We start from the raw sequence: 26,723 nt of genomic DNA, 5'->3' as shown, positions 1-26,723 counted from the left end.
GCAGGCAGCCACTGGATCAGCTACAATCTCTTATGTATTTGTGGTTGTAATAGAGTTGCATTAGAAAAAAAGTATGCTTAAAAAGTGACACATTTGTTCATTTTAAATGTTAGACCAAATTAAAACATTTTAGAAAGTACAGCAACTGTTAAGTTTTATCTTTGGAAATTGAAAACACAAACCTTGTACTGTAGATAAATGTTTGTACTCAAGAGGAAGCAGGTGAACCTCTCCTGTTCTGAACTTCAGTTTGGTGCCGATCAAGAAATAAAGCAGCTGAGTTCATATTTTAGGAATATCTAACAACTTCAAAATGAAGGATTTTTTTTTAAAGATTGGGAAATCTTTAAAGCAGTTTGGAAGACCATCCTTTTTCCATTACAAAGTGGAATATCTATTGTCCCTTATTTCTCACCAGACAGTGATTCTTTGCATCACTTCCCACTGTAATTAGACTGAGCCTTTCCCTTTACGTATAAGAAAGGTATACGACTTAATGTAGGCCTATACATTTACAATACAAGCTGGTGTAAAATCAAATGATCATTGTTGCTTGTAATAGGGAACATCGTTATAGTTCTATAATAGGATAAAATACTACTGCAGTGATGAGTAAACTGCTGGGACAAAAACAATGGAGAGTGCCTGGGTGGAGACGGTGAGGGTTCCTATCCAGAGGTAGTTGGAGGGAGTCATCCATCACAACGTTTACTCTGCCTGTCTTTCCTCCACTTTTCAACTTCTCCCACCAGTTCTGTATGATAACTGTATGTGTGTGTATGGCTGTGTATTGTGGAAAGTGTTGCTTGGATACAAGAGAAGAGAGAGTGCAGACATAAACCCTTGAGAGGCTCCATGTTGAGTTCATCATTACGAGACTGTAGCCCAGTCCACTTCTTTGTCTCTGACACTGTCCTCCATTTGGCTTTTGGAGGCCACAGCGGGCTGCTAGATGACTCACCCCAAACACACACACACAAGCGTGGCACATGGCTTGGGAGGATGCATCTTCATGGCAGCACATGTGGCACTGACATTCAACTCTCACATGTGTGTGTGTGTGTGTGTGTGTGTTTTTGTGTCTGCTGAGGCCTATTTATGCTGCATAAAAGCCCACAATCATGCCATCCTTTCAGCAGCGGTAACAATCTGAGGCCTGTCTCCCACTGTCAAAGAGATGACTCAGAGCGCCGCTCTCTGTAGCAGCACCGTGGCCTTGACTGCTCAGTGACAGACCAGCAGGGAGGAGGAGGAGGAAGAGGAGGAGGAGGAGGAGGAGAGACAGATGCGACAGAACTGACTGTAGAGGCAGAGTAAATGTTAATGAGAACTCTGAGCAGAAGGCTGCCCGAAGAAAGAGATAGTGGATGAGAGATGTATGTATCGACCTGTGGCAGGGAAGCTCATGTGTTATGTCACCCATCACCTGCAGCACCATGCGTCAGCCCTGGCATGAAGACACACACAATGATGATGGGAACACCAAAGTGGTTCCCAGTTTCTTTTTTATTCGGAAACAGAGCTGTAATTGGTCCTTACAAAAACACAGTATTACTATTGTTCGTAACACAGACATAGATGTTACAGGTTTAAGATGCTGCTTACCATTGCAAGGCATGTCCTGCTGTGACACACATTCAACAGCCAGCTGGTAAATTCAAGCAGACGAGAGCAACACAACAAGATCACGGACAAAAATATAATTAAATCACAGGAGATAATGAAACAACCAGAGTCTGGCAGTAAAATTCTAATATATTAATTCAGCAAGCTGCATAAATGCGTGATTAGCATGGAACCAACTTGTAGTTTAATTAAGTAGGTACAGCATCTATTAATCAAAATTGTAAGAAAAACTAAATAAGCTAAGGTAAATGTGAGTTTGCCTGCATTTTTAGGGACTAATTTGAGTACTAGGCCTGGAGTGAGGACTTTTTTGTCATTTCTTACAAGGCATTTATGAGGGTTTATTCACTTATTTAAGTCATTTTAAAAGGTTATTAGACAGGGAGAATGCTCATTGATCAACATAAAAATAGACTGTAAATTAGCCTAAGCTGGCAGTGATGTCTAATTTGATGTATTCCTGCTCAGATGCCAAAAAGGCACAATAATGCTAATGTGAATGATTAGGACCAGGCTTTAATGTTACAGTTAGGGTAAGAGCCTTTTGAATGCATAATGTCAATGAGTCTTTTCACAAACATGTAAAAGACCTGTTAGAAGGAGTTTTTCCTTATTTGTATTGAGGGTCTGAGGACTGAAGGGTAATGTATGCTGTACAAATCGTAAAGCCCCTCGAGGTTCCTTTGTGATTATATAAATAAAACTGATTCGACACCTATGTCTGTGTGTCTACATCATGGCGTTCCTCTCTTCCTCTTCAGTCGTTCCTTTCTTCTTTCCACTTTTACTTGTGCTTTTGATCACGATGATGAACATAATAACTGCAACAAGAGGAGACATAAAAAAACAGAAATCAGCTACAGAAGAGACCAAAGTCAGTCTGCAAACACAAAACTGCATCTAACATTATTGTACAGCTTAATGGATCAAGTTTGATGTGTGATTTATTATTTATTTATTTTTAACCAGATATTAGAGTTTTTATGGTGTTTGTGAGACTTACTGCAGAATCCAATAACGCTGAACAGGATCCCGATGGTGGGCCCCATTCCATATTTGAAACCATGTACACCTGGTGCAATGTAGCAGTAGCCCAGCTCTGTGCAGTTACATACTCTCACTGGCATGTAGAGAGAGGAAGTAGAGTAAGGTGACATGGGACAGATTTTAAACATTCAATAACTTTTTTTGTCTTTTTGCCAATGTGGTGTGCCAATCAGGTGGTATTTTAAACAAGTTAAAAAAAACTCTATAGCAAACATTTACCAAGCAACACAACCAGAAGGCAGAGGCCATTTGAATCACATCTCTGGCTACTAGATGAATACAAGTCCAACATTTGCTCTTTTTTTTGCTCCGTTTATGGTCTCCACCACCTCCTGAAGGAAATATCTCTCTTTAGCTGAACTGCTACTCAGTATTTATGGCAGCAGGACAGTGTATGTGGGACAGGAGGCTATATTGGACAGAGGAGTGAGCTACATCAGGCTTTGGTTACCCTGATAAATTCACTGTTGGCTTTGGGTTTCATGGGATTTGGGAATCAAGAACAATATCAAATATTTCCAGACATGTGCTGTAAGTCTTACTTCAACAATGAACTCACCCTCAAACGAGTTTGTGATTCCTATGCCTCCGTTGTCTTTAATGTTAATGGAAAGTGAGAAGGTTTTATCTTCAATGGGTCTTTTCCTCAGGCTCAGTTCAGCTGACATATCTGCATGACACACAAAAGGACTTTTCAATCTGAATGTAAAAATATCCATCTCTAGAACAGTCTACCGATCATTTCTGAGACATTTTTTAAGTGTTAATGTACCGTCGATCTTGCGCAGGACCCAGTTGGGTGATTTCTTGCTGTTGGCGAAGGTGAAAGTGAATGGGTGGGAGAAGGGGGCGCTGTCTCCATCCTGGGCCTTGAGTATGACAGGTTTGAGATTCATCATGCACATGAAGGCCTGCGTCTCAGTCAGTTTGGGGACGTTGTCATTCACATCCAGCAGCCTCACGTGCACGACACGCTCAGAGGACTTCTGCGGGTTCTCTTCAGAGGGAAATCAGAGCTCGTGAAAAAGGTGGTCAGACTCAAGACCAGTTTCATTCAAAGGCAAGTAGGGGTAAAGTTTTATGGTCAAAGGCCACGAACACATGAACAAATAACTACGACTACACCCTTTAATGCTATTGAAAGGGACTGAATTCTCAGTTTCATATTTTACTGCTGTTTTGTTTTGTTTTTTAAGGACACAAAGTATTTCTGTCAAATATTGACTCAGTATGTGTTTCTTCAATAACTGAGCAGCTGTGTCTATGTCTTATCTCACCCTTCTCAAAGGCAGTGACAGTGACTTCGAAAGACTCCAGTGTCTCTCTGTCCAGCTTGTCTTTGGTCTTGATCTGCCCTGTGCCAGCATCGATCTCCAGCCAGCCTTTAGTGTCACCGTCCAACTTAAAACTGCACACAACCACACAACCACACAACCATCAATCACCAGAGCGACACATGAGATATTAAAAATCATCTATGACTCAGACACAGAAACACTGGTAGTCAAAACAAATCAATTGTCCTTTTTTTTGTACACGTGATGATCCCAACAGACAAAACCCCAAACTGGTATCCAGCAGTCAGTGCTGATGTAGTGGAACAATAAGCTGTCAAAGCTACATAGTAGGTTATGTTTACATTAAATCTACTATCATGAGTAGTGCTTGTTAGAGTCTGGCTCATAAACTTCAGAACATGGACGCAGCATCAGGTCAATTAATCCATCAGCCATCAAAAAAAAAAGAAGAGCATTCCCAAACATACTTCTATTTAAGCCTAATAAACTGTTCGACAAAAAGCATGTTTACCTGCAAGGCACCTTATACAGCAGAAGAAGTGAAATTTGCTATTAACACCATATTTTGTGGACACCTTTATTAACTCTGTATTTAAGAGTACAGAGAAGTTTCTGAAAGCTGGAATATAGTGGGTATAAAGTCACTGCATCTCAAAAGATTAGGCCAAAAACATTACAAGGAAAAGACCAAAATGTTTCGCAATTGTCTATCTCCAGATATTTTTTTTTTTTAAAGTGAAATAAAGCTTTAAAAATGGGCCACAAATATGAATGCACGTTACACCAGAGCATCTAAATAAATTCCTCAAACAGCTGGGCACTGTGGTTTCCAGCAAATGTGAATCAGACAGGCATAAATAGAGGATTTGTTGGAGACTATTTTCAGTTGGTTAATACACAGCAGGATGGTGCATGTGGTGTCGACTCAGATTAAACAACAAAGTAATGGAGGTTTTGTGGCTCAGAGGAACACATGCTATATCAGGTGACTTTTTGAGGCATTTGACATCAATAAGAAAATATCACAAATATTAGATGTTCTATGCTTCACTGTGTATACTGGATCTGTTATATTATGAACTGATATTCAACAAGTCTATGTACAGCTATCACACTACAGTGCTGAGCAGTTGCCCGTGTGTCTTTACCCAATCTCTTTGCCCTCTGGGTCCATTGCCTCTACGGTGAGCAGCACTGATCCCTTTGTGGTGTTTTCAGGCACAGTCACATCCAGGATGTCCAGGCTGAACTCCGGGGCCTCGTCTACATCGGTGACCGACACGGAAACGAAGGCGGTGGATTCGCTGCCATACTTCAGACCTGGCATCAGTGGCTCTGGGTTGCGAGCATCAATCTTGAGCCAGTAGGTGTAAGAGGATTCAAAGTCCAGAGGCTGTTGAGGCAAGAGAGATGTGCTGGTTAGAAGCAGTGACAGGGAGGCAGAGAATATGATGAAGGCCACAGCAGAGTCTTGTGAAAAGATTGGAAGAGGATTGATTTGATCATTATTCACTGGATGGTAACCTTACAGAAAAAACACATCTCATGTTTTCCACATGGAACACGTGATCATATGTATGACACATGTTTACCTACATATGATGACGTAGAGAAAATATGTGGAAAAGTTTTCATACATTACAAGTTGTAAAAATACATGTTTCAACCACATGTGGATGTGATCACGAGTTTTTGCATATTTGAAATACAGGTGTTTTTTCTTTGAAGGGTACGTTGCTATAGTATATGGGCAATCTGCTAATCTAGGTTTTTGCTAAGTAAAAAAAAAACAAAAACTTTTTACATTTAACCTCATTGCAAGCAGGAATGGCAGTAAACTGAACTTGTAGACACAATAGATATTTGAGCTTTATAAGGCATCAGCTGCTTTCTGGGCTCACAGGAATTATTTCCTTCTAACAGAAAAAAATAATAAATTAAATAATAAATATTGAAGTTTTAATGTTTCTGTGATGTGCATCTTGATCTATAGTAGCAGGATATATTGTCCGTGATTTGCTCTTTGACTTTTGGGAGTAGATTTCCGTCCCAATATACAAAAGTAGCGCTGAAAAACCTAGTTAGTTAACTGAGTTGTCAGTCAGCAGAAAATTAATCTCACGTAAATGCCAAAAAAAAGATGGTTGGTTCCTCCCTCTCAAAAGGGAAGATTTACAAATGAGAGGTCAAGGTTTTTTCTGTTTTAAAGACTAAATAGTACATTTATTCATCTAAACTTTTAGAAATGTTAATCATCAATTAACTAACAACTGTTAGTTGCAAGCCTGAAGAAGATTATATCATACATATACAAATACACATTAACACAACAAAAAAAGATCAAAGTCACTCGAGTTGCACGAAATCAAACTTGTGTATTTATGTAGGGGACTCAGAGAATGGAGATACTTCATACCTTAGCAATGACCAGCTGACCGACGCCTTTGCCATCAGTCTCCACAGCGAAGACCTCATCAGTGTTGCCCTCAGAGATGTGGAACTCGATCAGGGAGCTGCCGCTGTCTGGGTCGTCAGCATCTGTTGCTCTGATGGTCAGCACCGTGTGTCCCACAGGAGTGTCCTCTGCCAGAGTGTGGTTGCCATACTGCACAAGACACACACAGGAAGAATATCAGTTAAACAGAAGGAAGAAAGAAGAGCTAGGTGGCAAATGGTTCGTATACTCACATCAGTCTTCTCAAACAGAGGCATCTCGTTGTTGACATCAATGACCTTGATGACGACCTTACAATCTGTGCTGAAAACTGTGAGCAAAAAGCCATTAGGGCTTCATCCCAGAGTGAACACTGACCAAACTCTACCTACTGGTGTGTTTTCACACAGTATGTATGTTACCTGAGTCACTGACTCGGACGTTGAGGTTGTACACCTGCTGTTCTCTCCGCCGCAGTATCTGCAACGCCTGAATTCTTCCAGAGGTACCATCAATGGAGAAGGCGTTGGATTCAGTGGGGGGACTTTGAGAGACAATTGTGTAATTCAGCAGAGCATTCAATGTCCCGGGTTCATCATTGTCACCGGCCAACATCTGTCCTACCAGGCTGCCTACAATAACAAAAACAAGTAAATATCCATCACATTTATACTGAAACTTCAGAATAAAACCTCTTTATCAAATTTCCTGCAACAGGGCTCAAGAAGCCTCCTCAAAATAGTACATTCAGCGTAAAATGTAAATGAGTGCAGTACAGAAACAGAAACACACACACACACACACACACACACACACACACACACACACACACACACACACACACACACACACACACACACACACACCTTTCTGTGACATGTAATGACAGCAACATGCATAAATCCAATGTGTCAATCCAGAACAGGATATTTTTACATCAGATTTGAGCATTTTACATGAAGACCTTTTTAATTTGATGAGGGGTGCAAACAATAGAAATAAAGCTGACATCAATTTCTTTTTTCTGTAAAGTACCTCGTCGACCAGCAGCACATTTTCTTTGCTGTTCCAGGTTAGTTTGCCTTTTTTAGACAATTTCCTACTAGCTCTACTTATCTGTTATGAATAGTGTATGTTATTACTCTTGTTGCCATTGGAAATACTCACATGAATAAAATGAACTTTTAAATAATCAAAAATTTATCATATTTGTGTAAAATAGAATATCACAATCTAAGGCTCTTTTTAATGAATTAACAGGCAAATTCTCTGCTGTGATTGTTTATTTCTGCCTTATAAATAAACATTATTATTCATGCAATTTATTAAGAGCTGCTGTTAAAAGTTTCTCTAAAACTTAAAACGAATGTAGGACTAAGTTACATTAATAAATGTGTCTTATTTGTCGCACTTGACGAAACTTTTTTACTCTTAAGTTTTATTGTGTAGAGCATTCTCAAGTGTAAATCTTGTAGGTTTATTGAATATGGGTTCAGAAACACAGAAAACAAAGTGCAAATTAAAGAATCAAAGATGAAACCAAAAAAAGATGGCTGAATATCTTTCAAGCAGACACACACCGTTCGGTGCGTTCGAATAGTCAAAAAAAAAAATTACTTCCTAAGTCCTTTCCTATGCTCTATTCCTTGACCCCATGAGAAAACATCATGGGATCAAGGAAAGACGAGAAGGAGAATTCATAAGGAGAGGTCACGTTAGTTATGGGAGCGCGTCTACAGGTTACTCACAATAATACACTGCAGACATCCTGCTGTGAGACTGAAACAGGACTCTCTCCATAATAAAACACTTGACATGACAGTAAAATATGTCGGAGTTTAGTAAACAGATCAGACTTTTACAAATAGTAAAATAAAAAATATTCCGACAGCTGTCGTTAATACTCAGCCTCGCTGTGAGGACGGATGGTGTGGATGAATAATTTACCTGCAGCTGATAAACTCTGACTGTGAGACAGGTCACCTGTTTTACGTGAAAAAGTTGCTTCATATTGTCATTAATCCTCCACTTAGATCCATCCGCTCTCTGTGTCGGGCAGATTCATTAATAAAGTTATCGCTGTTGTGCCTCGTGCGTAAATGCGCACAACTGTCTGTGGAGACGATCGTATGGATCCTGCTGCTGAAGTTGCAGGTAGGCCTGTTTAATAAACTTAGAGGGAAGACTCCTACAAACAACTGCAAGCAGCAAACTAAATTTAGTAAAGTGGAGTTTTTATGGACATTTCTGTTTGTAAAAATGTGAAATTGTAGCGCAACAAGCGATGAGAGAGCAGTGACAGAGGCCGAACTTTAGACGACACGTGTTCCGTGATTTCAGGTTGATCTGTGTGAACCTTCCACAACTAAAGGCAGCAAACTGATGTTTTTTTTGCTCTTGGTAAACTTTATGAACCAACAGGTTGTTGGTGCTAAAATGTGTGAAAATCCTGATGTCCAGTCTTCGTCCTGTTATCGGAAAGTGATCCTCTGTAATATAAAGCTGTTTTTCCAGGATGTGGTTGCTCACGCTCAGCCTCCAGTCCTCATATTTATCGAATGAATTATAATTATTTGAGCATCACATGTTAAACGTCAAATCACATATCATATCATATCATAACTCCTGAACGGACAAGTAATGTGTGGCATTAAATGTTGCGGACGCAAGGAATTGTGGGACGGCGTTATCTCCTATCCTTTCATATTGGATGGTCCGGTGTATCCTATGCTAAAGGAGATAGGAAAGGAAGCATTGGAGCTCCTTTCCTAAGCATTTTGTGAATTCAAACAGCCCTTAATAACAAATTAAAACAGGGTATAAAAGAAATAAGAGTTTTATCTCCGATAAAAGTATGTTTCAAGAGATTTAAAAGATGTCACTGACTCTGCAGACCTTATTTCCTCATGCAGCTCATTCCATAACTTGGGGTCTCTGACTGAAAATGCTTTGTCACCCTTAGTTTTAAGATGTGTCTCCGGAACAGATAAATGTTTTTTGTCTGAGGATCTCAGACTATGGGTATGCTTGTATGGAACAATCAGGTCAGCTAAATAGGAGGGAGAGATGCTATGAAGTGTCTTAAAAGTCAACAGTAAAATCTTAAAATCAATTCTAAAACATACTGGGAGCTAGTTCAAGGAGGCTAAAATGGGCATGATGTGGTCCCTTTTCCTGGTTTTAGTTTAAAGTCTGGCAGTCTTCCTAATCAGCAAATTGGACTATTTGAACGCACACACTCTGTGCCTTGACATGGTAATGAAAGAATCACGCACACATGTCTTACCTAAGGGCTCATCCTCTTGCACCTCAAACACACTCTCCTCATCACACACTGGTGCGTTGTCATTGACATCATCCACAATGACAAGAATCTCCATGGGAGGATCCACCTCTTGGTCATGGTTATCCTTTGCAATCACCACCAGGATGTACTGAAAACAGGACCAACACAAGTTCAAAAATAATCTCGAGAAGGCAGTCTTTATTTATACGTGAGTTATGGAAGATTTCATGAGCAAACTACAAAAGTGTCATCTACCTTGTCCTTGTCTTCTCTGTCCAGCTCCTCGGTCACCATTATTTCTCCATTTTCTGTGATCTGGAAGGGGAATTTCAGCTCTCGCTCTTTCTGCACTAATGTGTAGATGGCATCGGGCTCATTAGACTGGACCTGGATGCAGAGAGAGGAGAGAAAAGCCCAGAGTAGGATGGTCAGTTACTGGATAGAAAATGTAGTGATTTGCGCAGTTTGGCCATTTTTATCGCACCACACCTTTGCAATGACATGAGGGTATGCTGCCTTTAAGTTCTCTTGGATATTGATTTGTCCAGGGTTGAACCACAAGTTTTGCTGCACAGCAATTTGCACTCTGGCGTTTCCAGTCAGTGCAGTCACCGAAGCTCCTCCCATGTCCTGCACTCGCACAAAGAGGGTGTAGTCTGGGTCTTCCCGGGGGTCCACGTTCTGCCTCCTCATCTCTGACACCACAGAGGGATATAATGACTGAAGTTAGAGCCGGTACACAGCCAACAGAAACCCAGCAAGGGTTAAATATTGTGAAAACATTTGAGTGGATCTGTAATTTTGAAAAGCTCAGTCACATGGCTTAACTACTCTCTGCAGCTGAACTCATCAAGTCAACACCCAATAAATCACACTACCAGCAGCACTAATCGCTGACAGTGTTTTCTTCATTACAGTCTGTGTTTATCTACATTAACACCATCCATCCTTTTGGTATAAGGTTGAACTTTTAAGCAGCACACAATCACAGCACAAATCCCTGCTCTGGGATGAATTTCATGATTTTAGAAACACACGTGCCAAATAAAATGTAAGGTGTGGGCCGATGCATCTGTGTGCCACAGGTCACACGGTGAATTAGTAATTTTCTGTGAAACATCATTATCGGGATTACTTTTTCATATTTCTTTCTTGTGCAATTAGAACTTTCAGCCTCCACTATAGACATCTTCCTTGCATTATTCACCAATATGCACATTCTCACTGTGCTAGAGGTCACGCTTTAGACTAAGGATGCAACTAACACTCATTTCCATTATTATTCAGCTGATTATTTTTCTTAATAATCAATTCATTGCAATTATAAAATATAAAAAAATAGTGGAAAATCACAGATTCCCAGAGCCCAAGATGCTTTAACCACGAATAGGGTTCGTTATCAGGTCACTAGGACTCCTCTGGAAACAAACCTGCTTTCTCCACACAGGTGAAGAAGGGGTTTTCTTCATAGGGGACGTTCTGCACTGAACAGTAGTTGTTAAACTTCATCTTCAGAGCATCAAAGCTCTGATCTTCTCCCCTCTCGTAATGGATGCCCTCTCTGGCCTTCAGCATCTGTGCACCTGTTAAAAAAACAGACACATCAGAGGTCATTAATCATGCTCCAACATATTACAAACATGTTGCCACAGACAAGGGTGACATATAAAACGAACGCAGACTCACTTACATGCTTACACACACTCTACGTAATCAGTGATCAACATCACACGACACATTTAGGCAATCTGCCTCCAGTCAGCGTTAATCTTGAGCACACAAAATGAGCTGTGCAATCTGGATTTACAGCGGCGCTATACTGCCAGATTACAGGCAGAGATGGACAAATTATAGACTTTCCCACAGACACTGCACTTAGTTCTGTGCATCTATGTCTGGCCTCTTGTCTGTTCATCCATTCATTTGAGTGTATGTGTGTATGTTACCTTCTTCTGTAGTGGAGATCTCTCCCGTGCTGGGGTCGATCTGGAACAGGACGATGTTGTTTTTGTTGGGGATCTGGCTGACCAGGCTGTAGCTCAGACGAGCATGAGGAGTCTCAGGGTCGTCCCGATCCAACGCAAACACTTGGGTGAACGGCACACCTGGAACCACAGTCAAAACTGATGTTACAGTCTGACCACAGTGAGAAGCTGGTCTGAGTAGCTCAAAACAGAGAAGTATAGCGACTGGATCTGAGTTCAGTACACATATAGAAATACTACTTAACCCAAATGCATGCCAGGAATCTTTTAGACGACAGTCTTGCATGATTTAGCCTCTGAGCCATACTTTTTTACTTGAACTTAATTTTACCACCAAACACAATCCAAAGTATCAGTTTTAGCCCAGGTTTTTAGGAAAGATAGATTTTCTACATTCAAGGCAGCCATTGTTTTTCCGTTATTTAGTATAAAATAGAAATCTGTTTGCAGGGACTGTTCAGGGTTCAGGGTTTTCCAAGGTTTCTGGAGGGCATAGGTGCTGCTGTGGTAGCGGTGGCCACTACACTCACTTTCATCTGTGGTAACAGTTTTCTTTAGCATCTTTTGTTCCACCTATCATTAAGGTACTTATATAAAACACACACACACACCTGCTGGACTATTTTCGCGAACCATAGCTACGTAACCACTCTGGTTGAAGTACGGAGGGTTGTTGTTGATATCCAGAACATTTATGGTCACAAAAACTGGGCCATCCACAACTTCATCATCTGCCAGAGCCTCCACCTGGATATAGAATAGGTGTTGTATTGCTAGTACGATGAATGAGTACAATGTTCTGTGTGTTTATAACAACAGCAAGACTGGGTTACCTTGATAATGTAATGGTTATCTCGAGACCAGTCCAGAGGTTTTTCCAGGTAAAGCCACCCATCCTTTGACATCATAATGTCCTCTTGACCTTCTCCACTCAGCCTGAAGGCATTTACCCCTGGATGTGTCACCTGAAACTATGGAGGGAATAAAAGGAGAAATTAGAAAAATTAGGAGACTTGTGACCACGAAAAAGGAGTCATTTATATCCTTTTAGGACTTTTATTTGATTAAGGACAAAAGGAAAACCGTAATTATCTAGGTAAATGTGGTTTAAGTGACCAGACATCATGAAAATTTAAAAAAAGTCCCACTGGACAGATGTTGTGTGCATGATTGTGACGATTAAAGACATCTTTCTAGCTGAACTGCAGTCATGCAAGAAAAACTCAAAACCATGACTTAAGTTAAGGTTTTAAGGCAACAGTTTAAAAATACTCTAATTCAAGTTTCAAGTCCTGCATTAAAAATCCTATTTCAACAAAATTACACAAGTATTATAAACTAAAAGTGTTTTAAGTATCAAATATACAAGTATCTGGTGATCATATATTACATGATCAGATTGTTAATATTCATTCATCAATGCAAATGCTAACATTCAACTTCTGTCACTTGGCCAGGGTTCGCTAGTTTTAACTACTTTATATATAAATATACACTTTGTATATTTATTTCAATCCAGTGGTTCCCAGCCTGGGGTGTTGAGCCCCTCTGAGGGACATAAGATAAATGTGAAAGGTTGTGAAATAATTGATGGAGGAGGAATTAAAAATAATTAAAGTTGTATTAAACAAGTTTGTATTAATTTTTCATTATTAATTACTCTTTCATCTTAATAACGATTCAGTAAGATAAATGTAGTTGAGTAAAAAGTACATTTCTCACTAACATTTAGTGCAGTAGAAATAATCAGAACAAAATGAAGAGCGCAAGTAAAATACAAGTATCTCAAACTTGTACACTGTATTTGGTACAATACTTGATTAAATGTAGTTTTCCACTCCTGCTGCTATGTGTATATTACCTGATGCAAGGGAAAAGGCACTGGTGTTCCTTCTGCCACATCCAGCACTGTGTTCTCAAACAGGCCCTTCTTTTCCTCCAGATCCTTCCCCACAGCCTGCAACAGCACAGAAGAAAAGGTCAAAGGTCATCAAATACAGTACAGCCTGTCACACCCATGCCTACGCTTAAGCCCTGTGTGAATGAAAGTCAAACATTGAGGGTATTTTTTTTTTCTTTTACAGCTGTGACGCCAGTTATTTATTGAACCAAAATGACATGACTATGGAGACATTCTTATATTCCTCCACAGGATGGGAGAGCAAAGTCTACAGACAAAGTGCTAACGCTCAGATCAGTAACACTTCCTTTCAGTGTTTTAAATAGGTTACCAGAGGATTTCTTGCACATGTTTTGTTAACTTTGCAGATAGTTATCAGCACTTTCTTTTTACAGGATGCTTCAAACGCTAATAAATATGCCCTCTTTACTCCCTATGTACCAAACCTGTCCCAGAAATTGAGAGTAAATCTCAGCAATAATCCACACTAACTGTTTCACAGGGCTCTTAACAGGTTTCATGTATTTGAGTATTCATTATAAATATCCACTGAAGGACAGCAGCAGCAATTGGCAGTGTTATGTACTTACAATGCTGAGCAGGAATGGGAGCAGCAACAGATGAAACATGGGTGCCATTCTTACAGTCTGTGAAGAAGGAGGAAGACGAGGAGGAGGAAGAGGAGGAGGAGATATGGGAAAAAGGAATTAGAAGTAATGTAAAAGAAGGTTGAGGAGGCAGAGCTCACATGAAGAGGAGGATTTTACCAAATTAAATGTTACAAAATACAATATTCACTTTGCTGAATGTAGTGAATTATTATCCTTAAGTCTATCTAGAGACATTTAAACCTAGCATGCCTCAGTACAATACTTTCTCCATTCAGCAGAATGTGTTATTGATTCACAACAGCCTCTCAAAGAAAATGTGTCCTCTGTCCTTGGATCCGCACACATGTGCACACTATCTCTCAGACACACTCTTTGAGCTGACTGGACACTGGGAGCACTTTAAAGTGTGACTCCACCTTCACAACCAGGTGAACCACCCACCTGAGTGTACAGTAGAAACTGAAAGCCAGAGCTTCAAGCTTGTTTCTTCTCCTGTAACTCAGATCTCAGCGAGTGTCAATATGCAGGTGGTCAGCGTAAACTGTGTAACTACAGTTTCAGCGTCCAGAATATCATCAGTCTTGATCGTGTGTTTGTGTAAGTGTGGTTTTAAAAAGTCTGTCGGTTTTGTGTTTGAAAAGAATGATTCATCTTTCATTAACAGCATCTGATGTCCAGAAATACATGACATACAACATAATGCTTTTATGTCGCAAACATTTCAATGCTGCTCAGCAATAAAAATCTTTAGCTCAGTATTAGCCCAAAGAATACATTGACAAGATTGTTTGAATTCACATTAAGACTGTTTTGGGTTAGCAGAGAATGAACAATGGCTGCAAAATGTGTCTGACACTTACAACATTTCAAGAAAAATAACACATTTGTTTCAATAAGGACTTGTGCTTCATCAATATATCAAGAATGTATTGATGAATGAACATGTTTCCAGATCCTTGGCATGTAAAGTGCAGGCGAAAGAGAAAGGTGAAGTCATCTGGTTAAGTGAAGGTGACATTGAGTCATGGCTAATGACCTTTTTGCAACACAGCACACTTTTAATGTCGACCGACACTCCTTATTAGCAGAACTTTTACTTTAAGCTGCCTGAATATTTTTCTGCACTTTATCAGTATTTCTGTCTCCATGTAGTATGTGTGCTGACTGGCATACATTTCACTAAAAAAAAAAAAAAAAAAATCCTTCAGTGGTACAATTCATTTTCTAGACTTCCTTCTGGAAAGTTTGAATTGATTTCTAGAGAGGAAATTATTCATTGTACATGTTTAACACTGAGGTTAAACTGAAAATGGAAAAACAAGGCTTGACAGGCCTTCTCTTTATCCTTTTTGCACAATGACTGGATGACCTCTGTCAAACTACATTTCAGCAGCTATGATACCAGATTCGGTGTCCCATTCAGATAATTTTCTCACATTGCCAGATGTTGAGACGAACCCAGGAAGCAACAGAGGAGGAGAGGTCGGTCTCAGATACGCCAAAACTTTAAACTAAGGCCCTGCCAAAGTCAAGTCAAGATCACAGTAGTACTTCGACAATCTGAAAGCAACTGAAACTTTCATTGCACAATCTGTGAAAACTGACACTAGCAGACCTCTTTGTTTCCACTCACACCCAGAAAATATCCTCCTAAAATTCAACAAAACCAAACCTGGGAGGTAGCAGAGTGAGGTGGCTTACCTTGCCAGAGAGATCCAGCGACTCACTCGTCTGACTTCAGAGTGATTGGAGCTGCTCCATCCTGTCTGGTCAAACGTTAACCAAGTGTTAACCAGCAATGTTTTATTGGATCTAATGATTGTCTAATCACCCTGCCCTCATGTCGAGCTGGCCAATGGGGAATAGCTGACAAGAGAGATAGGAAGAACAGAGCAATGATACATACAGTAGTAATTAAGACAAATCCTGTATCATCGAATATTAGTCACTGATTTAAAAAAAAATGTAAAACCCCAAATGCTTCTAGATTTGTGTGTTACTGTAATAATAAACATGGTAAAAGTCACATGTTCAAACAAAGAGAGAAAAAATAGAACACAAGGTTGTGTAAAATGGTGGAAATTTCACAATAAATTTGCTATTCAGTGTTAAAGTTTCTAAATTTCCCCTCAGACTTTGACCTATGCACTTCTGCGCAAGTGTTTCCTGTCAGATTTTCGATTAGCAGCAGTGCCTGATAAGGACCAGTATGTCGACAATAGGACTAACAGATTGCAAAGACAATCCGTGGGTTGCCTCATGAGAATGCAAAGCTTTGTGGTCATCCGAATGATTCAGTAGGTCTGTTATGAACAGACGGCCTGATTCCAGCTAGTGACCTTCGCTCCTGTAGAAACTTTCCCACCTCTTATAGGACTCAGAAAAGTCTTGAAATGTTCTTAAGAGAGGATGTAAGTCTGTACTTCGTCATTTAATTTGATCCTCATCTTCATGTGCTAACCTGACATATAGCTGGAATTATCTTCCATGCGTCCTGATGTACACGCTACCAACCTGAGCTGAGACCTTTGAAAGCTACAGGAAGCTGCTTAGAAACAAAGAAGAGAATCGTGTGAATCTGCAACTGCAGAAAAACAGGCCGTGAGTGAGTCACTGTTTCACAGGCCTGCTATTTAACCAGGAACGAGGACTGTAGTGTTGGTGGTTCAGCAGTTGTAGCCATAAATTCAGATGGAAGTGACTGCATTATGTAGAGTCCACATGTGTGCAGGCCACCTGACAGATACTCTGGACAACGGTCACCAGCACCATCTGCCTGACGCTCCCTGGACTGAACATACAAAACACACACACACTTGATGGACTCCGCTGAATGTTACCTTGGCAACAAATTTTTTTCTGTTTTTCCACTGTTTTTCCGACAAACCTGTCTGTGTTTGGGATCTGAGCTGACAGTGTCTGGGCTCGACGTTCGGTGCCACACTGTGACCCAAATCTCTGATCAGTCCCTGAGCAGTCAGATCGCTGTGCCCGATCAGCTGACACACGCACACACAGAGGACTAATTCTGTTTTTAAAAGTTCAGCGTTAATGTCACCATCTGACTCATCTTTTATCAGCTCAGTTGTGTTGCTGTTGAACCCCGTTTGTGTAAGTGTGGCCCTTTTGTGTCAAAGCTGAGTCACGTATTGTAATATTTCATTAGTGATGTTGAGCTGACAGACAAAAGGGACAGCTATTTTTTTCTTCTAAATAAGATAATGTCACTTTATTTCGTCAAGCAACACTGAAACCACATCCAAGTAGCAAAATACAGCACATTATCAATCTGTTATATGTTTACAAATCACAGAACATTATAAATAAACTCAATGATCATGATACAAACAATCTAAGACATTATACACACAATAGTTCATAGCTTACGACCGGCTATTTTAGCACTTAGGGATCAACAGTCAATAAATTAGGCAAGAATCAAAGCAAAAGGATAAAGAAAGAAACGAGAGAAGATAATATTAATGTCTTCGTTCAAAACACAGAAATTAACAAAAATCACTTCCTTTTCTCAGGTACCACCACATGACCTCCGACCTCAAATATTCCTGCCATGTGTGCTTAGCAGACAGAAACATCACTTCATCAGCTGAATGTGCAGTTCATTAAAAAGGCTGACAAACTGAGCCCAGTTCACCTCAGAGTGCAACATATGGATGGCAAACACCTCTCCTGTACACCATCATGGCTGTTTTGGAGGATATACGAGATCATATTGAGGGACTGCGTTTGAACCATCCCACTTTTAGCCCTTCGGGAGCAGCCTTCCCTCCAGACCTGTCCACAGATTATGCTCTCCAGCCTGCAATTTGTGCACGTGCTCAAAGGTTCAGGGTAGATTAGGGACTGTCTGTCAGCTCCTACAGCACAGAGAGATTGTGGCAGGACTTCGATTTTAGCCAGAAGGCCATGCTGGGATTGTTCTTTGCTACCATCTTGTCGAGGAAACGTTTGGCCTTCATAGGAAGGCTCTCCCGGCGCTTGTTACAGTTTGTGTGCCTGCGACGCTTGTTGGCTTCTTTGGAGTCTCGGCGTAGACGCAGCTGTCGCACGATGCCATGGAAAGCCTCCCAGACGTTGTGCTGCATAGCGGCTGAGGTCTCAATGAACTTGCAGTCAAACACCACTGCACAAGCACGACCCTCTGAAACAGGGAGGAGAACAAAAAGTGAGACACCTTGAGCTTCTTATAGGAAGAAAGCATCTGAACTCATTACATGGATAACTCAGGGATTGTGTCTCCTTACCACTTACTGACACCTCCCTGCGCCGGACCAGGTCACACTTGTTCCCCACTAGGATGATTGGCGTGTGCTGGGCGGGGCGGAATCGACGCAGGGTTATCCGGAGCTCTGAAGCTCGCAGGAACGAGGTCCGGTCAGTTATAGAGTACAGCAACAGGTAGGCATCACCTGTCTGCATGTAGCGTTCATAGGCCCATTCATTGTCAGTCTGCAAAGCAAAGCAAAGCAAAGCAAAGAGAGAGAGAGAGAGAGACACACACACATTAGATAAAGGAGGAAGAGTATGCTCACATAAAGGCTGATGTTTGCTCTCCTCTTGATTAATTTTTCACCTCACCTCTGTATCGCAGGTGTCAAGAAGAGTTATAGTTGCAGACTCCCCATCCACTTCAATTTCCTTTTCACACACCTCATCTGGAATTAACAAACATGTTTACATGAGTAAAATCATATATTTATAGTCCTTTTTGTTGAGATTAAAATGCTGGATTTAGCCCTATTATTAGAATAACTGCAGTATTATAATTTTATTTTAGAAATTAATAATTGTGTGGCGCAAAAATAATGATCTTTCTGGGTTCTTTTCTTTATAATACTTGATTCTTTCTTTTTGTGAGTTTATGCCAACACAATATGCCGTTTTATAACTATAGAGAGTTGCTATATATTTAAAAATGTATTATAAAATGAAGATATAGAACAGCAGGCTACAATAAATCTTGATTTAATTTTAGTTGAAAATCTGTCTCTCACCTAGACACAGCTCGCAGTAGTCACTGTCCATGCTATCCGCTGCTCCGGCAAAGATGCTGGCAAAGGCCGTCTTACCGACCCCGCTGGCCCCCAACAGCACCACCCGGTACGGGCTCCCAGGTTCCGCTGGCTCCCCGGCGGAGTCGGTGGAGATGACCGAGTCTGAGGACGACCAGCTCCCGCGACTTCCGTCCGTTTCCCCGGTGGAGCTGGTGCAGGACTTGGAGCGGGAGATGCAGGCGGGGACCCGGGCCAGGAGGTTGTCCGAGAGCAGGTGACTGCCGGGGTCGCAGATGCTCCACCGATGGAGCTCGGACTGCAGACGGAGGCTGTGGCGGCGCACGCTGGACAGCATGGTGCCGGGGACGATATAAGGACGAAACGGATTTTACGGATAGCGGTGCGATGAAACCGTTTTGCCAAGTAGTGCTTTAACCTCTTTTACCAAAAAGAAACCCCTCCACCAAAAAAACAAAACAAAGAATCGACTTATTTCTTTTTAATAGTCTTTCTAACACCTTTTATCAGCTTTAGATGAACCTCAAAAATACCATGTTGTTTTTAGGAGGATAACACAAAAGGATGTCTAAACTGTATCCTAAGATTATAAAAATGACAATAAATTAAGTATGAGCTTCCCCTCTATATTCTGGCTGGAACTATCAGCTGTCATACAAAAAATTAAAAAAAATAAAAACAGATCAAAGTGTCTCAGACAGAGTTCAGTCTGCATCCCGCATTAAAAACGAATTCAGCTCTGCAAAAACATTTGATTGGTAAATCCCGGAGCGACGTGCAGCTGGTGTCTTCTTGATGTCTGTGCTGCCTCCTATTTCACTAATCTCCTGATGAGTGTGAGTCTAATGCTCCGCTGGGGTTTCCCTGCACTTTATATAAAGGCGAGACGAGTGGAGGAGTGGGTAGTGGGTGGGGATTTGCTGGCTATTTACTGTTTTGATTCATGCGCGCATGGTCAAAGGGTGGACTCCTGTTCAGGTTATATTGACAAAAAAAAAAAGGGATTGTGCAACAGGGCATCCAAAATCATATCTATAAAGAATAGGAGCTGTTTAAATGATGTCTGATTGATTCGATTTGCTCCTACATTAAAAGGTCAGAGACACCTGCATGGGCTGGATACCAAAGGAGGAATGTAACTTCAAGTAGCTATTTTTTATTTTTTAAGTGTTTCATGTTTTAAATTCATGGCACTTCTACACTTTGTGTTAAACAGCTAAGATTTTCAGCTAAATGCTAAAAAGTACTTTAAAATTCACAATTATCCCTTAAAATGTCATTTGTTGGTCAAATTAAGAGGTAATTGCAGGCTACTTTACTTCCACTTTATGCAACTTAATATTTCACTGCATTTCTGAGAAGTAATACTGTATTTTACTATACTATTATTATTTACTTTGCAGATTCAGATTGTATAAAGAAAACATGTAAGAACACTGTACATTGAATTCTTTAATTATTAGCTAACAATTTTAACTGTTAGCCATACTTTTAGGGAGAAGTTTCAACCATTTATTCACATTTTGACCATTTCTCATCTATTTTAATTATTTGTGCATTCTTTTCGACTGTCTATTTCTACTTAAATCTTTTTAACTCTTAACTTTTCTGCTCAAACTCGTTTGGGTTCACTCAGTTCTTTAAAAGCTAATCTTTGTGCTTACCCACTGTTTGCTGCAGAAATACAATCACCAATCAGAATCAGTGCAAAAGAAACATGAATAACAGATCAGCTTAAAGAAATGTCATTTCATTAATCAGCATAGCGTTATCAAATGTTTGAGGTTGACATACTTTAAATATACTACAATTAGAACTATTTGTATATTGTTAACACTATTTACAGATTTTATTGACGTTTTACCTAAATGGGGAGATTGTTTTTCACAGGAGACATGTCAGAGTCAGAAAGGTCTAATTAATAACGTGATAATGACAATTCAGCTGCTTCAGTTTCAGAGTGTCAATGTGCATGCTGGCTTACATAATCATAATTATAACGTTATGACAAACACCTGTGTTTCCTACTGTGACCAGTCAAAATGTCTGCAGTGAAAATGACCAATTATACAAACATATGGCCTTGAATCCTACCGAATGATACCGCTTAACTGTCCAGAAAAATCAAATTATCCATATTGAATTATTTTGCGAAAGGAATTTGTGACATAAAGGTTAGAAAAAAGATTGTATAAATTTAGCAAATTTTTGGGCCTTTTTACCATTTGAAAATGCTTGTGCAGCATTCTAGATCTAGTTTATAGGAATTGGGGATGTTGTGTAAGCCCAAGCAGGCTGCACATGGTTGTATGTATAATAGAAACTCACTCACCATCTTATAATAAAGTGTGTTCAAACTGCTCTGGTCTGGATGAAATGTCCTTGAGAGGGACAGAGAGAGCGAGAAAGAGAGATGGAGGGAGACAGAGAGATAAAGAGGATGGTCCTTGACATCATGTAGCTGCTGTTCTCTGAATTGAAAGGACAACTTTTAAGTTTCTAGAACGATCATCATGTTAGTCCAGACGGTCTCGCAAAGCTATTTGCAAAATTAAGTAAAACACAAAAGACTATTTAATTCGGACTTGTGTCTCTTTCATTTTAAAATGGTTCCATTAAAATCCAGTGTCATGTCTTTACCAGCAGACAGACAACAGAAACTGACACGTTTACAGTAAATGTCTCCAACAGACATCGAGGGTTTCTCTTGTCTCAACGTTTGAGTTATGTTCAGCAGCAAGTGGAAAAACTACCAGCATTATTCTTCCCACCTACACTTCTACAAGCTTGAATACAACAAGCGCTCGTCACGATGGAATGTGAACATGGGGGAATTACTTAACTAGAAAAAGAAAAGGACGATTTGGGATGCAATCAAAATCAGAGTCATGGTGTTTAAAAGACTTTGGATGTGGAATTTCCATTCAATATTTCCATCTAGACCCACAGATATTAGTGGTTAACTAATCGATAAGTCAAACACCAGAAGAACAATTGGCCACATGTTCTGACTATTAATCAGTCAAGTTATTTTCAAAGCAAAAATGTCAAACATTACCTATTTCCAGCTTCGTATTTGTAAAAAAAAAAAATGCCACTTTTTTAGTGTAAAATGATTGTAAGTAGAATATCCTCTGGTTCGAACAAACAAGAAATCAAACAATTAACTGATGATATAACTGGCAGTTTTAATGATAACGGTAGTCTTTACAATATGAGAAATCTTCATCCCATCTGATCAACTCTGCAGTAAACTGCGACAGACATTTTTGTTTTTATGTAAAATAGTCAGTAATTACTGTCATTTCACTAATCAGGTCTTTGCAGAATCAGTTCTTTGATGAGAAAAGCTGATCCACACCTCCTACCTGTCCATCCTGGCAGATGATTAACAGACTTTACAACATGTATCATTGAAGGAAGCATAAATTAGTCCCACATCCTAGTTTGTCGTATATCGACCTCTATCTCGGCATAAAGCCGCTGAATATCGGATATTAAGGAGTATTTACTAAACTACCTCTACTTGGATTAATCATTTTAACACGTCCGACAGGCATGTGAGCTTTACTAAAATGGTTAAACAAATACAAATGATTCAGCCAGGATGCAGGATACAACTTCCAGAAACACATCCAAGACAGCAACACAGATATGTTCCTATCTTACTAACACCAATAGTAAAGTGAGTGAAGCTGCGTCAGAGCCTGAAGTAAAAAGACACAAGGTGTGGCTCACATCTGATAACCGAGTTTTATATCAATGAATCAACACGCCCTGTCTAAATTATAGGTCAGATTTATTATCTGCGACTGTAGCTGTTGGGGTTACAACACCGATCTCTATCAGGCCTGAAATCCACATGACCACAATGTCTTTTCATTGTCAGAGAACATCCCTACAAAGCTTCCTGTCGGGAACTGCAGAATAAAAGCTTTGAGAGGGAGCTTTGCATGTAAGCCTCAGATCTACTGGCAGCAGAAGCATATTGTTAATGGACTGAAAACCACCAGTTGGGGTTTTGTGAATGGCCCACCTAACAACATACACAAATGTCCAGAGAGACCCCGCATCCCATCACATACTCATTCAACCTGTAAACATGGAATTTTCATGTGCCTGAGCACTTTGTGGGAACGAGCGACCGGGCTATTACAGTAATTGTGGGATTATGCAGCTTTTTCAACTGTTGTTTTTCAGGACTTCTGTATCGAGCTGTGGCCTCATCTGTGGGACCTGCTGCTGTGTATTACAGCTCTGATCTGATCTGCCTGACAGATGATTGGGCGACATTAAATCCTTGTTAAGTGCTGGAGCGGGACCAGGGTCAAGAGGAGGGGATGGGCTGTGCTCTGGCTGGCTGCAGATTGGCAGGGTGATGTTGATGGAAGTGGATGGTAGCTGAGTGAGAGGTGACCTCTTTCATTTCTTCTTTCAATATGAATCACAGAGTTTTATAACATGCCTACACACTTACAACCTCAGTCTCACCCCGGTCTAATCTGATTGCCACTTCTGTGAAAGACAGCCTTCTCACAGCTTTTACTGAGACCCAGTTAAGAGTTGAAATGCCTTTAAGATGGGCTATAATGCAAGTAATAATGCCACATTTTGGATGGTGTCTCTAGACAAAGAGAAGCAAGGATAAGGAGTCACATACTTGTGTTTAAATTAATTTATTTCATAATATTTTGTCCAAATTTCAGTTTAAAGGTAAATAAATGTAAAATAAGAGACTGTACTTTTGCCTCAAGTGGTTCTTTTGCTAAGAAATGCTGAATTCATGAGCAGCAAGGAGAGATGACAAGTAAGGGCTGCTGCAGGTGGAGAAGAAGTAGGTTATGTTTTGACATTGAGGTTTCAGGTGCACTGACCTCGTTTCACATTTCTTTCAACTCTTTTGGTTCAGACGTGGGTCAAGGAGGTCACTACACAAACAAAGCATCATATTTGAAATGGTTGGTTGCAAAGATCGTTGTCTTTGTCCTCCTTGACCGCAGAGTAAGGTCGAAGACAAGGAGAAATCTAATTAACCACCGATACAATAAAGATAAACAACAACCTGTAATGTTTATGGCTTTAACATTTAGCTCCGTACAGAAAGCTCTGTAGACATTTGTGCTATTTGTGGATCGAAATGTGTTGTCTGACAGTATATTTAACCATGTTTAGTTACTTTATTCAGCCTTATAGTACAGTTGCTGGGCAAGCCAGGCAAAAGACTGCAGTTATTGATGACTAATTAACTGGTGATGTTGCCAGGTACCTTTTCTCAGTTCACCTCTAACTCATGATTACTTTCAGTATCTAATATGCATCATTATATATGGTAGATAAATTCGTTATTTGGTCTAAAAATCAAGAAAAAAAAGCCCAAGGTGGCATCTTAAAATTGCTTTTTTTTGCCAATCAACAGTACCCACCAAAGAAATTCAGTTTGCTATGATGTCAAAAAAGAAAAAAAAGAAAATCCTAACATTTCAGGAAATGGAAGAATCAAATGTGTCTGGGCAGCAAAGATAAAGAGAAACAAGATGAAGGGAATACAATCTTAATTGTTGCCTTACAAACACATGGCGTTATTAGGTTCTTACGGACCTCAAACTTTATATTTCAACCTGATTTAAAATGTCTTATTTTAACTGTTTTTCGGATAAGCACTTGTGGCTTTAGAAAAGGATTTTTTTGCATTCTGCACCCTCTCTGTCCAAACTTGCAAACCATCTATAAAGAGAGCAGTACAGGAATTACAAAAAGATTGACAGAAAAGATCAAAATGTAAGATCATTGTTTAGATTCCAGAAAACCGATGATTACATTTTATTGCAAAGGACAGTGTGGGGTGTTAGCACTGTACTGCCGAGGACATCTGAATTTTGCTTCCATTATTAACGGCTAGATTAGTTTGCTGTAAGTCAAGTGTATCCATTCCGCAGGCACCAACCCTGAAGCCCTAAAGCACAGATTGCATCCTTTTCTCGTAGCGTATGCATAAAAGCTGTCGCCGTTAAGGGAGTTCCTGACAGATAATCAACGAAATATGAGAACTGCGACGTCAGTGAGGGTTAATACCATATTATACATAGTCATTCAGACTTTACAGTACATTCAGATCTTCCCCAGAGGTCCTGGGATCAACGGGAATGAACTTCCAATCCACGTCAAAACACCAGTATCCCCCCCCCCCTCATTCATTCATTCAATCCGGGTCTTTGAGCTGTGGAGCTGGAACTCAGCTTAAAAAAGGGATTGGCGGCTGGGCCAGCAGCGGCTAGTAAGAGCTTTACACAGACAGACAAATTCCACGTCACGCAGCCGCCCACACACGACCGCTGAGACCGTTAGAGCCGTGATTTGGATCAATATCCGACTTGGATGATTCACACTCGTCTGTCGGGCACGTGTCCAATACAGCGATACTAAAGCGCTGCAACACAAAATGCGATTGCTCTGAAAACAACAAACAGCATCTTACACTGGCAAAGCCAAGGCTGAGCAGTCGTAGTAAGTTGCTTAGTGACAGTTGCTAAGCCACCACTGGGCTCTGTCTTAAACAAATCTCTTTAATGTGTGGACTAGTTCTGATGCAGTCCTTTCTTTATTTACTATTTCAACAACTGGAGGATGAGTCCAGATAACTTTGGAGGAATTCCTAACGTGCCCTCTGGCACCAATATGAGGTTCAAATTTGTAGTTGTGTGAAATGGACACTCATGAACTCTGATACATTTTTGTTGCCCTCAGAATGAATCACTTTGAGGACTCCTTAACTTGCCATCTACACCACTGAGACAAAAACACTTGAGTTTATGACTAACAACTTAGAAAGCAACATTCAGTGCAGCCTCAGCTGTACTTCTGTGTTCAGAGTTCATACGCTAAACTGATATAGTGAATATTATACCTGCTAAACACCAGAATGTGAGCACTGTCATCATGAGAATTAGAGCTGCTACAATTAAACCACTACAAGGCTGCAAATGATGATTATTTCATTATCGATTAACAGTCAATTACTTCCTTGATAAAGAGATCAGCTGTTTGGTCTTTAAAATGTCAGAAAATGGTTAAAAATATCAAACAGTGCTTCCCCAAGCCCGGGCTGCTGCCTAAAATGTAGATTTTGTCCCGAACCAAAACAGATTCAGTTTATTATCATAGAGGACTAAAGGAACCAGAAACATTCATATTTAAGGCGCTGAAATGAAAGAGTTTCAGCATTTTATTTCATTAAGAGTTTAACTCGAAACAATTAATCAGTCACCAAAATAGTTGGCAATTAATTTCCTATTGAGAAACTGATTGACTAATAGACTAATTGTTGCAGCTCTTGGCCATTAATACATTTGTAAAAAATAATCCACAACTATTATAACTAATTAATCATTGCTTTTCTTGCATTTTAACCTCTTTTTTGACAGCTGATGGTGGAAAGGCAGAAGAGGAGATGAGGGCAGTGACGTATGGTAAAAATATTGCTGGTTTAAGCTCCTTAAATGCAAA

General features: G+C 40.1%; 2 protein-coding genes across 2 annotated transcripts; both read right to left on the bottom strand.

Moving 5' to 3' along the window:
• Positions 1 to 1,503: 1,503 nt before the first annotated feature.
• On the bottom strand, positions 1,504 to 14,214 carry cdh17 (cadherin 17, LI cadherin (liver-intestine)). Its single transcript, XM_069139414.1, has 18 exons — positions 14,167 to 14,214; positions 13,538 to 13,633; positions 12,510 to 12,647; positions 12,288 to 12,423; positions 11,638 to 11,796; positions 11,122 to 11,274; positions 10,181 to 10,386; positions 9,947 to 10,078; positions 9,692 to 9,839; positions 6,828 to 7,037; positions 6,660 to 6,736; positions 6,388 to 6,576; positions 5,120 to 5,364; positions 3,951 to 4,081; positions 3,446 to 3,670; positions 3,233 to 3,343; positions 2,630 to 2,746; positions 1,504 to 2,447 (listed from the first exon to the last, which is right to left on the bottom strand). Exons 1-18 carry the CDS (start codon positions 14,212 to 14,214, stop codon positions 2,356 to 2,358), a joined length of 2,613 nt encoding a protein of 870 aa, XP_068995515.1. The 3' UTR covers positions 1,504 to 2,355.
• A 3,193-nt stretch (positions 14,215 to 17,407) lies between these two features.
• gem (GTP binding protein overexpressed in skeletal muscle) lies at positions 17,408 to 20,049 on the bottom strand. The gene is made up of 4 exons (XM_069139403.1): positions 19,203 to 20,049; positions 18,787 to 18,863; positions 18,453 to 18,657; positions 17,408 to 18,349 (listed from the first exon to the last, which is right to left on the bottom strand). The coding sequence occupies exons 1-4, from the start codon at positions 19,555 to 19,557 to the stop codon at positions 18,066 to 18,068; spliced, it is 921 nt and encodes a 306-aa protein (XP_068995504.1). The 5' UTR covers positions 19,558 to 20,049; the 3' UTR covers positions 17,408 to 18,065.
• Between the last annotated feature and the right edge of the window lie 6,674 nt (positions 20,050 to 26,723).

Source organism: Embiotoca jacksoni, unplaced genomic scaffold (assembly GCF_022577435.1).
Source record: "Embiotoca jacksoni isolate LCO1_2020_lvr unplaced genomic scaffold, fEmbJac1.0.p SCAF_11, whole genome shotgun sequence".
Lineage (NCBI taxonomy): Eukaryota > Metazoa > Chordata > Actinopteri > Embiotocidae > Embiotoca > Embiotoca jacksoni.
Note: the sequence above shows the minus strand (reverse complement) of the source record. Positions and strands in the feature narration are given on the sequence as shown.

Coding starts and splice junctions, on each gene's coding strand:
- gem (XM_069139403.1), bottom strand. CDS start 19,557: ATGCTGTCCAGCGTGCGCCGCCACAGCCTCCGTCTGCAGTCCGAGCTC. Junction 18,864..19,202: donor CTACTGCGAGCTGTGTCTAG/GTGAGAGACAGA, acceptor TGTTAATTCCAG/ATGAGGTGTGTGAAAAGGAA. Junction 18,658..18,786: donor TTGACACCTGCGATACAGAG/GTGAGGTGAAAA, acceptor TTTGCTTTGCAG/ACTGACAATGAATGGGCCTA.
- cdh17 (XM_069139414.1), bottom strand. CDS start 14,214: ATGGCACCCATGTTTCATCTGTTGCTGCTCCCATTCCTGCTCAGCATT. Junction 6,737..6,827: donor CGTCCGAGTCAGTGACTCAG/GTAACATACATA, acceptor TTTTGCTCACAG/TTTTCAGCACAGATTGTAAG. Junction 3,344..3,445: donor GGTCCTGCGCAAGATCGACG/GTACATTAACAC, acceptor TGTGTCATGCAG/ATATGTCAGCTGAACTGAGC.